Source organism: Oenanthe melanoleuca, chromosome 3, assembly GCF_029582105.1.
Source record: "Oenanthe melanoleuca isolate GR-GAL-2019-014 chromosome 3, OMel1.0, whole genome shotgun sequence".
Lineage (NCBI taxonomy): Eukaryota > Metazoa > Chordata > Aves > Passeriformes > Muscicapidae > Oenanthe > Oenanthe melanoleuca.
Window position 1 is genome coordinate 46,264,424 of NC_079336.1, and position 16,099 is coordinate 46,280,522.

The following is a 16,099-nucleotide window of genomic DNA, read 5'->3' on the forward strand; positions in this document are numbered from 1 at the left end:
TTCTCTCCTGTGAGGTTGGTGAGACACTGGCACAGGTTGCTCAGAGAAGTTGTGGATGCCCCATTCCTGGAGGGTTGGATGGGGTTTTGAGCAACCTGGTCTAGTGGAAGGTGTTTCTGCCCATGGCAACTTGATGATCTTTAAGGTACCTTCCAACCCAAACCATTTTATGATTCTATGTAGAGTTTAAGTTCTGTGACACAAACCTGCTCACATCTTTGTTTCTGTCATTTTACTGCTTTCAGAATGCTCAAATATACTAATTCTCATCATAGGCTTTTCCATCTACTTCAACTGAAAAACTTTCTTTTTTGGCTTTTCCTTTCACATCCTGGACAGAGTTTTATTAAAAATAAAAAATAAAAATAATCAAACAAAAAACAAACCCTGAAAAAAAAATGAGATAAATCAGCACAGAATAGACATTTGCAAAGCAACAGTCTGTGTTAGCATGATACTCATGGCAGTGCAAGACTGTCTCAACAGAACTGTGTGATGCACCGAGCAGTGGAAGATTTTACATGCATCAGCCAAAACCAGAATGGCTGCAGATGAACAGAGGAAGTCCCACTCCCCAGGGATGGATCAGTGTCTGGCAACAACTTAAGTCCTGTGCTCAATATGACAGCACAAAAGAGGAGTTTTGAACTTTTTGTAGGCAAAACCTCCAGCTGTCTTTTCTTCAGGAGCAGAGCACATAAAAAAAAGGAAGACATGTACCTCTTTGCATGCACACACACTCCTTGAGCAGCTGTCTCCTCTTTCAGAATGTTGTCAAGGAGATGAAGACACATCAACAGAAATTACCTAGAGGATGATGCTTTACCTTTGCTCAAAGAGAGTGGCATAGTGTCAAGCAGTGCTCCTTGTCCCTGAAGAAACAGCTGGGAAGGGTAGGAAGAGTCAGCACATCTGGGCTGGGCTCAGCATCATTCATTATGAGCAGCATCCCAGCCACTGCTATTAGCTGCCCCTCCTGATGGTCACCCACACATTCAGAGTCACTGTAGCTCCAATGGCCATCAGCAGAGCTGCTGGGAGGAAGTTTAGAGTTCACATAGTTTCCAGCACTCACCAAAGAACTGCTCTAAAGATTATGGGCAGCTGAAAGCCATCTACACAGCCAGAGCTACTGAAATCTGCAGGGAATTATGCTCTGGAGAAAAGGACATCAAACACTTGGTGGCCTTCATTCTCCCTGCAGATATTCTACATTGTATGGTAGTGGCTTCAGAATGCATAATTTAGCATTATTAACAATGGATGACATAAGCCCTAAAAGGTTAAATAATGTTTACATCCAGAGCAGCCTCCTGCCTAACAAACAGCACTTTCCCATTTGATTTCTCTGTGAACAGCACATTATTTGGAGACATTTGCTCTCTCTATTGCTCCCAGAGATGAAAAACGTGCCTGTGGGATGTTAGTGTTTTGAGAAGTGGTTGAGAAATGGTTTCAGGACCTTTCCAAAGTAAGCAAGCAGAGTGTGCTCTGGCCCAGAAAGAAGAGCTGGTCCCTTTGGCCTCATACAGCCTGACCTATGGGCCATGGCTCTAGGGGAGCACCAGGACAAGACTTTGCTAGGACTCTGGAAGGTGATTCCTGTTCTGTGTTCCGGGGATGAAAATCTGTTTCAGGCTCAGCCCCCATGACTGGCAAGAAGAATAGTTAGATTGTTGGAATACTTACTGCCCTGGGTAGGAGAATGTGTACAAATGCTCCTTCAGTATAATAAACTCCTATGTTAAGCTTTTTTATATCCTCTGTGTAGGGTAGCACAACCCCTTTATGTTCTACCTACATATGATCACTTGATTCTTGCAGACAAGGCATTTAAAACCATGTAACACATCTCGGTATAATGTCTCTTTTTTGCTGCCAAGTCAAGCTTGCAAACCTGTTACATCCTGTCTGCCCCACCATGGACTGTGCTTTGCACAGAAGACCTGAGTAGCTGGAGAATTAGATGGAGCATGTAGGGCTCTTTTGAAATTCTGCCACATGTGATGTCTTTCCTCAGAGATACCTCAGTAGAGACCCTCACACTGCTGTCACTGTTCATCAAGACATTCTCCTCATTGTCCTGCAGGATTAATCCCTTACCACACACATATTTCAATCTAATCTAATCTAATTTCCAAGCAGACTGAGGTCTACAGTGGAAACACCTTACAGGTGTGTGTATTGCTGTTGCCCAAGGCCAAACACAAGCTCATGGGGAGAGGTAAGGAAATTAAATAAGCAAACTCAATTTTAAATATCAATATGGCTTTAATCATTCCCTTTCATATAGCTTCAAGGCATGCTACACTCAACAGTTTTGAAAACCATAAATACAAGTACAACATTCCAGCCAAATTAACTTTTCTAACCAGCTGATTGCTGACAGTTGCACAATGTAAGCATTGCTTCTCTCTTTCAAGGGGAGACTTCTTGCTGCATTGGCAGTCAAATTGCAGACATTTTAACCTTATCATGCATAACCTCATATGCAGAACATTATTTCCAACAACTGAAGTATAAACAGCATTCAACATAAAAATATATACACATAACCCTTCATTTCTACAATCAGCAACAGAACATATGTATTTTCACAAATCCGTATTGCACTCTTGCCTTTCAAATGACTTTAAAATACCTTCATAGATACACAATATCAAAGATTTTAGTATTATTTTACAGTAACTGTAAGGCACAGAACTATAAGTTTCTATGTTTTGGGCTTTATGAACATGGAAAAGTATTTTCCTGTTCCTGTATTGAGAGTGTAGCTCTGCTGTTTAAGCTCTGTCTGAAAAAGCTCCATTGTACCATTACCCTGACAGAAAAATTCCACCTTCTCTGAATGTGCTCTTTGCCTCTCATACAGAGGGCACAGCATAGCTGTTCTCATGGAGCTACAGAGCAGAGACTCATTCAGTGCAGATCATGTCAGGTCATCCTTGGGCTGTTTCTGTGTATTGTAATGAACATTGTCATGTTCTTATTAACAATCACATTTTTAAAAATATATATCAACCCCCTTAAATTTTCCAGGATGCACTCATGCATTATTTATGCTAATGAGAAGAATCAATTAGTGGTTTTAAGTTTTGTCACTACACATTGACCTTTCAAATTAAAGGACACCTGGGGCTCTTTCTTCTCATGCATCAGAGGAGGTGCATGAGGTGAAAGTGTGTTTCTTCTGGTATGGGGAAAAAAGGCAGATGAGCATTTGTGTAACTACAGACCTCCAGAAGAATTCTCTAATTTCTTTATAGATCTGTCTCTAGTTCATTACCATGCTGGTAAACACAAGGAACCTTAAATTTTACTACAGCACTCATCTGGAATTAGATGTGCAGTTTTGGGGAGAAAAAAAAAAGGATTCAGTGATACCAGATGAAAAGGGTTACTTTTGGAATTTCAGAAGAATAGAGAGCCTATCTTAAAAGTGGAGACTAAAGGACTGGACTTGTTTATCTTGGCAAACAAAGCCTGGGACAAGGTTCTCTTTGATCTGTAAAATGGGGCCAGATGAGAAGAAGAGCTCTTTAAACAACTGAGTATCAAAGAGGCAAAAGAAGTGGGGAAAGTCATGTCGTCCCACTTATGTGACTGTGAGAAATAATAAGGAAGGGAGATGGCAGAATAGGTTCCCCCAGGTCTGTGTGGGCTGGATGGGGAAGGAAGGGAGCTGCTGAAGGGGACTGCACATCAGGGAGTTTGCAGGAGCAAGGGATGGACTCAGTGAGTCAGGAAAGCCTTTCAGATCTGGCAATGGATAACTGCCTAAGTACAGGAAAAGGTGTTTCAGGTGGCCTGCCCTCCTTGGGAACACCAAAAGGAAAGGGATCTGAAAGTGAAATGTCTCCCTAAAATTGCTTTTTAACTTCCAGTACTTTAACAATGGCCAGTCATATGCTGGAGACTCTTTTCCTTACCATAGTCCTTGCAGCATTTTTAGGAAGAACTTTGCCTTTTATTAGTGGCTGCCCAGGCACTTGGAAATGGCAGTTTCCATTCACAGAGTCATTCTCTGTTTTACATGAGTCCGTGACAGTAGCTCGGAAGCTGGAAGACTTTGAATCTAAAGAAATCTGACTGACAGCAACGCTGCCTGCACTCTTAGAGGAATAAGTGTAAACCATTTTGAGAAAGGCAGATTTTGTGTTCGTTTCTTGCTTGTAAATGATGATATAGCATTTTGGAAGGAAAGTGCAGCAGAGGATTCCATAATTAGATATTAAAACAACGATGATTTCCACTGCTGGCAAGTATTTGCCAAATGTAGTTGCATAAACAGGGATAAATACTATCCATGCTATAAAGTAAATTAGCATGCCAAAAGTGATGAATTTAGCTTCATTGTAATTCTCTGGCAAATATGAAGCAAATAAATGCTAGGGCAGCGATGTAGCCCAACATAATCCCAAAAGCCACAATAGACCCCTCATTGCATTCCAGAATTATGGCTCTTGGGATTGAGAAATTTTGACTTACAAAAGGTGTCCTAAATATTAGCCAGAAGGTGCAAATGATAACTTGAATTCCAGTGCAGGTGACCACAGTGGGAATAGGTTTATACATGCATTTCAGGAAATTCTGAAGTTTGGGATCAAAGCTGAAAGCTAGTAAAATTTTTAGTGACTTTATTAAAATACATGAAATGCAGAGTGTAAAACTTATGCCAAAGAGTGCTTGCCTAGTTTTACATTTGAATTCGGTGGGTACATCTATGAAGAAGATAGTGCTTAAAAAAATTAAGAAGTGGCTGAAAAGAATAATATAGCAGACAGTCAGACCACCAGATGCCTTTACAACCGGTGTGTCCAAGTTTTTGGTGAATATTACACAAATGGACAAAACCAGCACAACCCCAAAAGCAGAGAGGAGGAGGAGGAAGACAGCAAACCAGTCAGTCCAGGCAAGGAAATAGATTGTCTTTCTGTAGCACGTGGAGCTGTTGGTGGGAGCCCAGTAGGTTTTGTTGTTACATCGGTAGCAGTAATCCATATCTGGAAGCAGAAAAAAAGGAACCCGAAGTCAATAAACGGCAAAGTGGATTGTAGGGGCTTGAGCTACAGGAGCATCGTGGGGAAGGATGCTGAAGGGAAAAGGTGGGTCTGAGTGCTTCTGACTCGGCTGTGGCTGTCCAGGGGGAGGAGCTGCGGGGCAGCGCTGGCTGCGGTGGCAGTGGCACAGAGAGCCAGGACAATGCCTGGAGCTCCCTGCCAGATGGGAGCAAGCCCTGCCTGCAGCCAGGGGCAAGGAGGGAAAATGACCAGCGCTCTAAAACTGTCTTGCTCATCGCTGACCAGTGAAACGTGGCCTGGACAGGGCTCTGGACAGGCAAACTTTAATTTAAATCTGAACAATGACTCTAGAGAAATCAATTTTCTTGCAAAAATTTGAACTATTTTTCTTTCATTTGTCTATTTTAACAAGAAAACACCCTAATATTCTGTTTACAGATAGCTTTTAAAATACAACATCGAGAACAAACACTGCTTTAGATCATGATTTGAAAGGTATTTTTATTTTGCAACTCCTATTCTCTGCTATGGAGAAATTTAACAGTTAATCGAATATAAAGATAAATTTAAATTTTTTTCTGCTCTTAGGATATTAAAAGTACATGCTACTTTAATTTTCTTTATTCCATCTCTCTTCTCCATATTTAATTTTCCCTTTTAAAAGATTTTGCTTAAACCAGCAGTAAGGTATACATTAGATTTGCTGTACAGTTACATCAAATTACACAGCACTCTGTGGTAAGACACAAAATATGCTGCTAGGCAAAATACATAACCCTTGAACTTCATAGAGTCATAGACTTGTAGAATGGTTTTGGATTGGAAGGCACTTTCAAAAACCATCTAGTCCCAATTCCAGTTATGGACAGGGACACCTTTCACTAGACCAGGCTGCTCAGAGCTCCATGCAGCCTGGCCTTGATCACTTCTAAGAATGGGGCAACCACAATAACCTTTCTGGACAGCCCATTCCAGTGCCTGACCACCCTCAAACCCAAGATATTGCTCCTTACTGGACTGAATGTACTTTGGAAAGACCGGGAGGAAAGGCTCTTTTTAATGAGAGTAAATCTCACTGATAAATCAGAATTTCCATCCTAGCAAAGGGCAATGCTAGTCAGCTGAACAATCTAATTATTTTAAGAAGTAATTTAAGAAGCACAGGAAATTGATCACAAACAAATATTTAAATCCCATTCCAAAGCGTAACCCAAGTTTCTCAAGGCACATTATATCCAAGCACAACAATTGCATTGATGCAAAAATAAACCTTTATTTGGATACAAATTTTTTACCTGTTTTGTTGCTGTAATGGTTTTCTGGGCAGTAAATACACTCATAGCAGCATGTGTGTGGACTTTCTGTAACCTTTTTCACCTGGCCTGGCCTGCAGTGCTGGGAGCATGTTGACTGAATCTTCTGCAGTGTGCAGATGGAAAAGAAAAAGAGATCATAATCTCAGGTACAGTTAATTATAAGGGAACATTAATATAAACCTCCAGAATTTTTGCAATTTGTATTTTGGTTTTTTTTTGTATAATATATTTTAAGGAAATCTGAAAATTATGTTGAAAATGAGACATTTTAGGGTCCATGTTTCTTGCAATTTCTCCACACAGTCAATGAGCAATAGAATGGAGCATTATTTAACTGATATTTTTATTTTTAGGCCCTGAATGCTAATCCCTGGATTTGTTTGTAACTTAAAGATCCAGACCAAAGTCTTTCACTCAGCTTTGAACCTGTACTTAGACCACAGAGGATCATCACAGAATGCACAGAAGCATCTGATGGGGAATTTGAGCGAGCTGCTCCACGAATAGATCCTGATACTCTGCTCAGCTGCTCAGGAGGGAGGTCTGAGGGACCTTGGCCTGAGGCAGACACTTTGGAAGGTCTGACTCCCCTGACCCTTGCCAGCCTATCCCTGAGTCATGAAGCTCATGGATATGGGATCAGGGCCTTCACTTCTCACTTCCAAAGACAATTTTTTGTCAAACAGTCTGTCCTGAGGCACACTGCAATCTTCTTTCCTTCCAAGATGGTTTTTACACACCACAAAGTGGGACGAGGTTTGAGGTTTCCTTCTGTCCTCAGTTAATTTCACACAAGGACACCAGAATTCAGGCCACCTAGTAACTGCCTCTCCCTGTCCCATTAGTGGGAATGCCTTGCAGCACAGAGCTGTGCCATGAACCCAGACATCCCCCATGCACAGAGGACAGACTGTCCAGCTGGAACTGGCCAGGGCCACCCACTGCTCCTGTCTACACCAGTGCTGGGGCTCCAGGTGGCACCACCTACTCATGTTGCTGACCCCAGCTCTAATGGGGCAAATAAAAAACAAAACTTTTTTCTTTTTTCTTTTTTTTTTTTTTTTTTTTTTTTTTTTAACAATAAAGTCAACGTATCTGAATCTTCATGTAAAAAAAAAAAAAAAAAAAGAGGTGGTACATAAGTGAGGGCTTTTTTTATACACTCTTTTAAATTTTGAAATCCCTTTGTAAGATTTTGGAATAGAATTCTAAGGACAGATATAACCTTCTAGGGGCATTCTGGAGAAATAAATAAATTTTGTATTACTGAGCCTGCTTATAGGCTAACATGCATCTCAGGGTGCATGAAAAGGGTTGAATAAAGTCAGAAAGGATTCTTTGCTCTAAGAGGAGAACATTAAACCACACAAAAGATTTCTCGCTGATGCATGCTTCAGTTGCATGTGCTGCAGGAGAAAAAAATTATCTGAAACATATTTCACACTTTATGTCAACAAATTAAAAGTTACCTTTAAAGCCAGAAAATCTTTTTTTTTCTCTTCATCCTCAAAGATAAAGCCACCTTTGTCTGCATCGTATTCTGCCACAGTGGTGATTTCCATGTGGCCATCAATTTCTTTCCAAAGCAGGACATCATAACTGATGTTCATATCTCCATTGGAGTCAAACTTGACTTCCTTATCATCATCAATGATTACAACTTTTTTAAGTTCTTCAAGGAGCTGCACATAAGTGTAAGGAATGATAACATATACCAGTATCATGTCAGTGAGATAAAATGAGTAGTTTAACATACATATGATAATATCAAGTTAAAGAAAATGCTTTTAGAGCTAAGATAAATATTAAAATTCAGATTAATTTTGTTTACAGAATTACATCATACAGACAACCCTGCTGGCCTTAAAAATCTATTACTAAAATAATAAAAAATAATAAAATCATAATAATTTTTTTTTCCAAGCCTTGAAAATTTTGATGTGATGTTCGGAGAGGAAATATTTTTGCATTCAATAACTAAGAATCTTTTGGCACTCCCCTTCTTGCAAAGAACAGTGGTGGGCAGTGCTCCTGTTTTTTATTGTCAGCAGAGTCAATCTGGGCAACATTTGCTTCCAGAGCAAACTCCCCTAGCATGTCTGGAAGTATCTAGCACTGTTCCCAGCTGTGACTCTGACTGAAACTGTGTGTGGCAAGGTGAGACTCAGAACTGTTAATAATCAATGAACCATATATGCCAGTTTGCTCAGATGAGGAGATCAATGGCACAATAAACATCAAGGCCATATTTGATAGGTCACAGGAACTACCAAACCAAGGATGCTTTGTTAAGGCAACTGTCAGCTTCATATTGCAATCCATTCTGTTCAACAGGGGAAAACTTTTGTCTCCCTCATGACAGACAGATCAAACAAGGTCTGTGTGAATCCAGAAAAGGACAAGTTAAGGCACAGATAGATCATAGAAGTACTCCCAATAGCTGCCATGGTTCTTAATTGAAGCAAAAGCTATACTATTTTTCAGGCCTAGTGATTTTTGGCAATAGTAATTAACTGTCAAGAAAAAAATTCAATGTTTGCTGAAAAGCTGAGTTCAGCTGCATTTGAAAAGCATGCTCTTACATTTGTGATATTCAGAGCATTTAACAAATGTGCTGACAGGCATACTACCTCAAAAGGCTTTGTCAAATATATGAAACACATCTGGTGTATATAATATGCCATTTTTTTATGTGTAATGTAATTTTTTTGAGCACCTATATAATTTATGAAGAACTGGGGCATTTCTAAGTGATTTGATTGGTGCATTTTACTTGGATGATGCATAGTTATGTGGAACCGAATAGGATTTTTTAAATTGTATATATTCAGACTAGTAATTTAATACTGCTCCACTTTTTCAATTTGTCTAACAGTATGAGAACACCAGAACTTTTTGAATACATCCAGAGCTTCAGACAGAAGACAGAATTTAGCAGCATTTTGGTGCAACTGGTTACTATTTTTGCAAAGTCTATAACAACAATCACTCCATTGTTTCCCTGTATGTGGAGATGTATGATATGGATTATTTGGATCCCAAGATTTTCCTGTACATATATATCTCCCTTCCTAGACGGTTGAATTTTCATGTAGAAGAAGCATGTTATGAAAATATCACGGGGGAAATAATTATCTCTTTCAGTTCTCTCCATGAGTGCTTAACTTAAAAGAAGTTTTAATTTGGATGGTTTTGGATTTAGTTCAGTTATAATGTAAATGTAGCTCTGTAAACCTGCATTCCTACAAAGTAGCCCTGAATTTGTCTCATTAGAGTTTACTAATTCATGTAAGAGTTTGATTGTTACTGGATTATTGGCTGGTTGGGGTTTTTTCCAAACCCCATATCTTGGTTTGACCTGCCCTGACCTAGGATAAGAGGTCAGAGCAAATCAGAATAGCAAATCAGAGTTCTTCAGAGGTTGTTTGACTTTTGTCAATGAACATTTGTTAAATCCTCTGAGTAAAAGTGTGTAAAAGTGAATAGTCCTGGGCATGTTCTTGGGTAAAAGGTCAGGCCAGGTTTACTTGTCTGATTTTTCCTCTTCTTTTGCCACCCAGGAGTGTGATAACGAGTACCTCACCTATCTTAAAGATTATGTCTTCATATATAAGTCAAGATCAGACAGAGGTATAATGTATTGCATTTTCAGTTTCAAGTAGAAACTCATTTTAGAGGCAAACACTTGAATTAAGACAAAACAGACACAATGGTGAGAGAAAGAGAGAGAAGGAAATGAAACTGTTTGGTGATTGCTCCTATCCTGCATCATCCCCATCTCTCAAGAGCACTCATGATGTGTATCACAGTGGTTTGCAGCATTGGGACCAACCACTAGTAGTTGAATAGCTGATAAAAAGTAATTTAGTAAAAGGACCAGGCTTTTTTCTCCAGGAATATGGGAGCAAAAATGCAATGAAAGTTAGGCAGAGAGAATGAGACCTGAAAGAATTAGCATCATACCTCCCAGGGAGTGAAGGCAGAGGGATCCCTGCAGTCTCTGTCTTTGCACTGCCCTTTAATGGCATGAGCTATAGCATAGACTGCAAGTGTGGTACTACGGATAAATCCTGGTTCAACGTTAGCACTCAAAAAATCATCTCTCCAGATCTGAGGTTTACTCCCATCATTTTCCAATAGATTATCCTGGGACTGGCTTGCAATGCACTTTTGAAAATCATGATATTCCAGGTGTGCACAGACTGACGAAAGTATAACATATTCACGCAAAAACTTGTTGTTTTCAGTGGGCTTTTCATGAAGGTTTCTCAGAAACTCTTGGAATGAGGAGATGTCTCCACTTTTAAATCCAAATCCCACAACTGTTCCCAACTGTCTGATGTTGGGAATTGTACTGATCTTGACTGCACCTGACCAGTTATCACTTGCAATCCAGATTTTATTAACATTCCTCTCAATCGCCTTCTTGAATAGTTTGAGCACATGAAACTGTCTCATAAAGACAACAATAACATTCACTCTTGTTTCCTTGACAATCTTCTCAATTGCATGATCAACTTTGGTGTGAAAGGTGCTGTCAGAGAGATAGGCTGGCAGCATCTCTTTGAAAGCTATGCAAACGTTGTTTGCCATGGCCTGGACCCCAAAGCTCTCCAGAGCGAACCGCCCATTGTCATCATCAGTGGCGATTACTCCGATCCAGTTCCACCCAGATTCACAGATCAAGCGAGTCATTGCTCTTGTCTGGTGAAAATCACTGGGGATAGTCCTGAAGAAAGAAGGAAACCTGATTTTGTCACTGAGGATTTCAGCTGATGATGCAGGACTGACCTAGGAAGAGCGAACAATTCAGTTATGGATGCGGTCTCATCCAAAGGATGCCAAGAGATCCAAAGCTGCCGTGACTGCTCTTTCTTCCCACCTGACCTGGGCTCCCTCCTCCTCCTGAGAGTGAGCATCAACAAATTGCAGCCAAAGAGGGCAGGTTCTCTCTCCCTACTCTTAGGATGCAGACTTGTGCCCAGTACCAGTTACACATTTTTTTTCACTCTCTTCCACATAATTCAGTGATGGCCAAGAACAAAATCTTTCAAAATGGATATGACAGTAATGATGGTATAAAATACTTTGGGTTAGATACCATCAACATGCTCTTTGAGTCTCTACTCAAATTGCTATACTCTTATATTTTGTAGTATTTTCCTATCACTGAGTGTGTTAATATGGTTCACATATATATATACATATATATATATACACATATGTATGTATTTCTCACCAATATTTAATTATTATATTTCAAAAGGATCATTACATCTGTTGGAAGAACCTCACAGACAAATAAACAGTAACCAATAATACCAAATGCTAAAATTCTTTCATATGAAAGATTCATTATCTTTTTCTTATGAATGTAGCCAGAAAAACATTAAAAGAACATTGCAATTTAAATCTCTCTGGTTTCAATCCTTTCTTATTTTTTGCTGGAACTTTTTCACCTCTATATATATTGCTTGAAAGATCTTAAAAAATAAATGTAAGCTTTCCAAAACGAGAGTCACCTGTCTGGAGGGAATACCAAAATCTTACGGTGGCAGAACACTGCAGATGCTATTGATAAGAAAAATCTATTGGGTCCCATTTTCCATCTATCCCCTACTGCAGATTTTTTTAGTCACTTGCCTTTTGATTATGTTCAAGTGTAGCATTTTAGTTTTCATACTTACTACAGTTCCTGTGGTGGCGTTGGAGATCAGAATTACTTCCTACCATTGCAGAGGAGAAGATTCAGTTAGAAGTTATCTTTAGTTCAGATTTTATGTCTTTTCCACTTATTTGGTTAATTTGTAACTACTGCCAAAACCAAAGTGCAAGGCAGGATGATGTGGAAGCGGTTCTGCTTCTTCCTTGTTAGTCCTGGCCTTGACCCCAATTCTTTTAGAAAGGTGACAGTAGGAAGGTAAGCATGGGCCTAAGCACAAATGTGGGACTGTACTAGTCCTAGAGAGGTCAGAAATAGATAAGGAAGTTTTAGGAAGGACTAGTGTGGATCTAAACTGCTGTATTCTTTCACTTCTACAATTGCTTGAAGAGTACCAGGAGTAAACCTTTGTTTTAGAGCAATCTCCCTCACTTCCCTACCATGGTTTTAACTGGGTTAAACATTTAATTTCTCTTGGGCTGGAGAGAATTCCTGAATTTCTCATCAGATTTGATCTGGTCTCTTTTTTTTTTTTTTAGCTTGAGATTGAGTATTGTCATATTCACCACCAGGCAAACTGGACATGGCAGCTGTCACTTTGCTATCTGAACAAAGTTGTGAGTGTCATCCGAGGTACACTGGAGTAACCAGGACTGACTAAAGGCACTGCCAGGCTGACATGAGCCCTGCATGACTCTGAAAACACACTTGGATAAATGTGCTTCAGGTATATAAATTATCCTTTACTGCCTTTGTTTGGGCAAGTAAATCAAAGCCTCCACTAGGAGTTGGAGCCCACCCGTTCTGATGTCCTTGGCAAAAACCAAATCCTGCCCTGTAGTAAATATGTGGTTTTTGCAATTCCTGTGATGAGAGCCTTTATTCTTAGCCTGGTAAATCTCAATCTGTGTCCAAAGTAAAATAATTGCCTCAAACCTACCTGTGGGATTAACTGCAAAGCCAAGAGCCTTGACACTGCCATCGACACCTCCGAGTAGGTGGCTCCAGTGACTGCCTTGACTCTCGGGATGTAGTCTGTGTAGTTGCACTTGAGTTCCACAGCATCCTCAGAAGAATTGACTTTTGGCAGAAATCTCAGAGCAGATGCCATGGCTTTTGTAACTTCTGCACACGTGTCGTAGATCTCATAGCCCAGAGTAACTCCAGATAACAGCGTTGAGTTGTTGATGGTTTCAATAGCGTGTATCATTGCAAGAGTCTGAAGAAAAACTTGAATTTCAAAGCTGTCAGAGAAACATAGATGGTATTTTTTAGAAAAAAGTCTGTTTTGAGCATATCCCTTAGAATTCTACATCTCCTGAGAAGAACTGATAGGTAGTAAGTTTTGTGTGATTGGTTTGGGTTTAGCATACAAAAGATTAAAACCAATACAATCTTTTCTCATTAATGGGAGACTAAGTAAAATAAACACAAAACTTAAAATGTACCTGAACAAAAGTGTTTTTCTGGAACAGAAAAAGGTAGTAAAAGTTTAATTTTCATGAATTTACATGAAAATTTGCAAGTGATATCTTCAGGAAGCATCTGTCAGAGTCAGTAAAAATATTCTAGTTGACTACACCTGCCCAGTAAGTTTTTAAAAAATGTATTTATTTTCACCAAAAGCATGAAGCAAAGAAAAGGAAGTACTAAATATTTCAGAATAGAAGAAAATATTTCAGAGGTCAAGGTCTCTATTGGTTGCATTGGTGTCTCTAAAATACTCTTCAGACCTGATGAAGTTAGCCCAGATTTTTCCTCTCATCTCCAGTGGATGTTGTAACAGGTGATTAATCAGAACTGAGCTAGCACAAAATGCCTCTAATATAACCAACCCTCCTCCCAGGCAAGTTTCTCTAAAGATTACAAATCTTGTGAACGAAATTAAATTTAAGATGGACTTGAGGTAATTTATGTTTCCATAGAGAAATAATGGAAGACAGACAAAATTAGCAACTTAATCAACATTTTGACATAAATCCAGATGGATACTTGCATGCCTAGCTGATTATTAGATTCAGATGTGGGATTAAGTTGTAAAATCCAAATAAAATTTCTGGATTTAAACCTGTATTTCAATTTTTAAAAATGCATGTTTGGAATTCCTGGTCTTAGGAAAGGTTTATTATGCACTTAAAATAAAATTCTTCACCAGGTTTCCTTTTTATGCATTCCAGAAAAATGGACGTTTGAAGCACAGTAGGATTTGGAGCCAACAGAATAAATATTCTGATGCACAGAATGCATGCATGACAGGGTGTTTATAGATACACTATAGGCTATATATGTAGGCTATCCTACAATGTAAAGCCACAATTATAATTCCAAGTGTAATAATTACAGTAATTTTAAAAATAGCTACATTTAAAAAATAACTACAGTGTCATCATCAAGGTACTTTCAGAGATTATAACTGAACTGCCCAAGAGATGGGAGGCAGACTTTACTATGGGCCTGGTTAAGATTGAATGGTCTGCCTGTGTTCAAATCATGTATGTTCAGCCTCATAACAAATAATGACTAGATCCCCAGCTGAGTCCTTTAGACCTGTAGCAAATTAGCATTTCCATGGAAACCAGATGATAACACAAACATTCAAGTCTATTTTATTATCTGTGAAGATTGAAATAGAAGTATTTTTTATTGTAACTTGGCCGTGTTTTGTCACCCTGTATTAATTTACCTGAAATTTGTGTGATGTCCAAGGAATTTTTAAAGACTAAGCAAAGTAAGAGAACCAGAATTTGTTGACCTTAATGTAAGAGTTACATGTCCAGTCTCTTCTTTATTATATGTGTAATTTCCAGTATTACTCACCCAGCACAGTTCTGAATTACTGGCTTGATGGGATCTCCTTCTGGATGCAGCATTTCGCTGTGAACTGCAAACAAGCCTCCAATAATGATGTCCCCCGGAGAGCTGGCACCCACAAAGTCTGCATTCTGGCAGGAGAGAGCGATGTCGGTGCTGATCACAAAGCAGGGGATCAAAAAGATAACAAATGCCATGTGTCTGTTTTGCCTGAGCTGTCTGTTTTGCTCGCTCACTCCCAGCTTTGAGTCAATCAAGCTGCAGCGCCAACAAGGGCTCCTGTGTCATTTGTAAAGAGCAACAAAGGACAAAGCCTGCACTCAAAAGCTGGTCACACCTCATAAGGTGCTTGTATTTGCCTCACTGGACAAGGCAGGTATTTTATTGAAGGTACTAAAGCAGTGTTGTCACATAAAATGTGAGGGTGCAGGGGTGTGAGAGTGGAGAGAGAGAGGGAGAAACATAAATGAGTTTAAAAGGAAATGCTGGACATTAAATCTCTTATGCTGTGTTCAAAGTTTCTGATACCTTATCTGAAACACATGGCAAATATTTTGGTATAAATCTGGGCTTGTTTTGAATTCCTTCCAACTGAGTGCAATGTGGAAAGAAGTAATCATGTAATATGATAATCACGTAATATGGTAATAGTGATACTGCTGTGACAATGTTTTAAGAGTCTGGTCCAAAGAATGCTAAAATATAAAAGTCTCTGGTTCAAAAATCCCAATCCCAAACTAAAAAAAGACTGTTTTTCTCTCAAACCCTTATATGTTTTAAAATCCTTGTATAAAAATTATTTGGATAAGTTAATATTCATGGTTCTGAGGCACAGGTCCTAGGGACTTCAGTGGGCTTTGGATCAGGTTCTGTATTTACAAACCAGGCCAAATCTGCTGCAGTTAATGTGATAAACACAGAACAGGGGGAAACAATAACATTAGTCCAAGTTTTTGCTTTCTTCCCCGTCTGACTGAGTGCACGAACAGCAGCTCCTGTGCTGTGGGAGGAATGGGAAGTGGCTGTTCTCACCACCACTGGTCCCTTCAGATTCACAGGAATCAGCTGCTGTGCCAGAAGGGAACTCAGGGAAAAAAGATGCAGAGGCTGGACTCTCAACTTTCATCAACCCCAACCTTAAACATCAAAGTGAACCTCCTTAGGACAGAAACATGACTTATGCTAATGAACAGTACCAATTTGTGTGAGGGACACAGATCTGACTAAAATCCCTCTCTGTTTCTGACATTGGTTTATTTCCTGTTTTCTTTTAATGGCTTATTCAGATT

General features: G+C 39.4%; 1 protein-coding gene across 1 annotated transcript; it reads right to left on the reverse strand.

The window, feature by feature from the left end:
* Positions 1 to 3,902: 3,902 nt before the first annotated feature.
* GPRC6A (G protein-coupled receptor class C group 6 member A) lies at positions 3,903 to 15,007 on the reverse strand. Its single transcript, XM_056487417.1, is given in 7 exon segments — positions 3,903 to 4,371; positions 4,373 to 5,003; positions 6,317 to 6,440; positions 7,807 to 8,019; positions 10,301 to 11,128; positions 12,940 to 13,243; positions 14,817 to 15,007. Coding segments are annotated over 7 exon segments (2,760 nt in total).
* Positions 15,008 to 16,099: the final 1,092 nt, after the last annotated feature.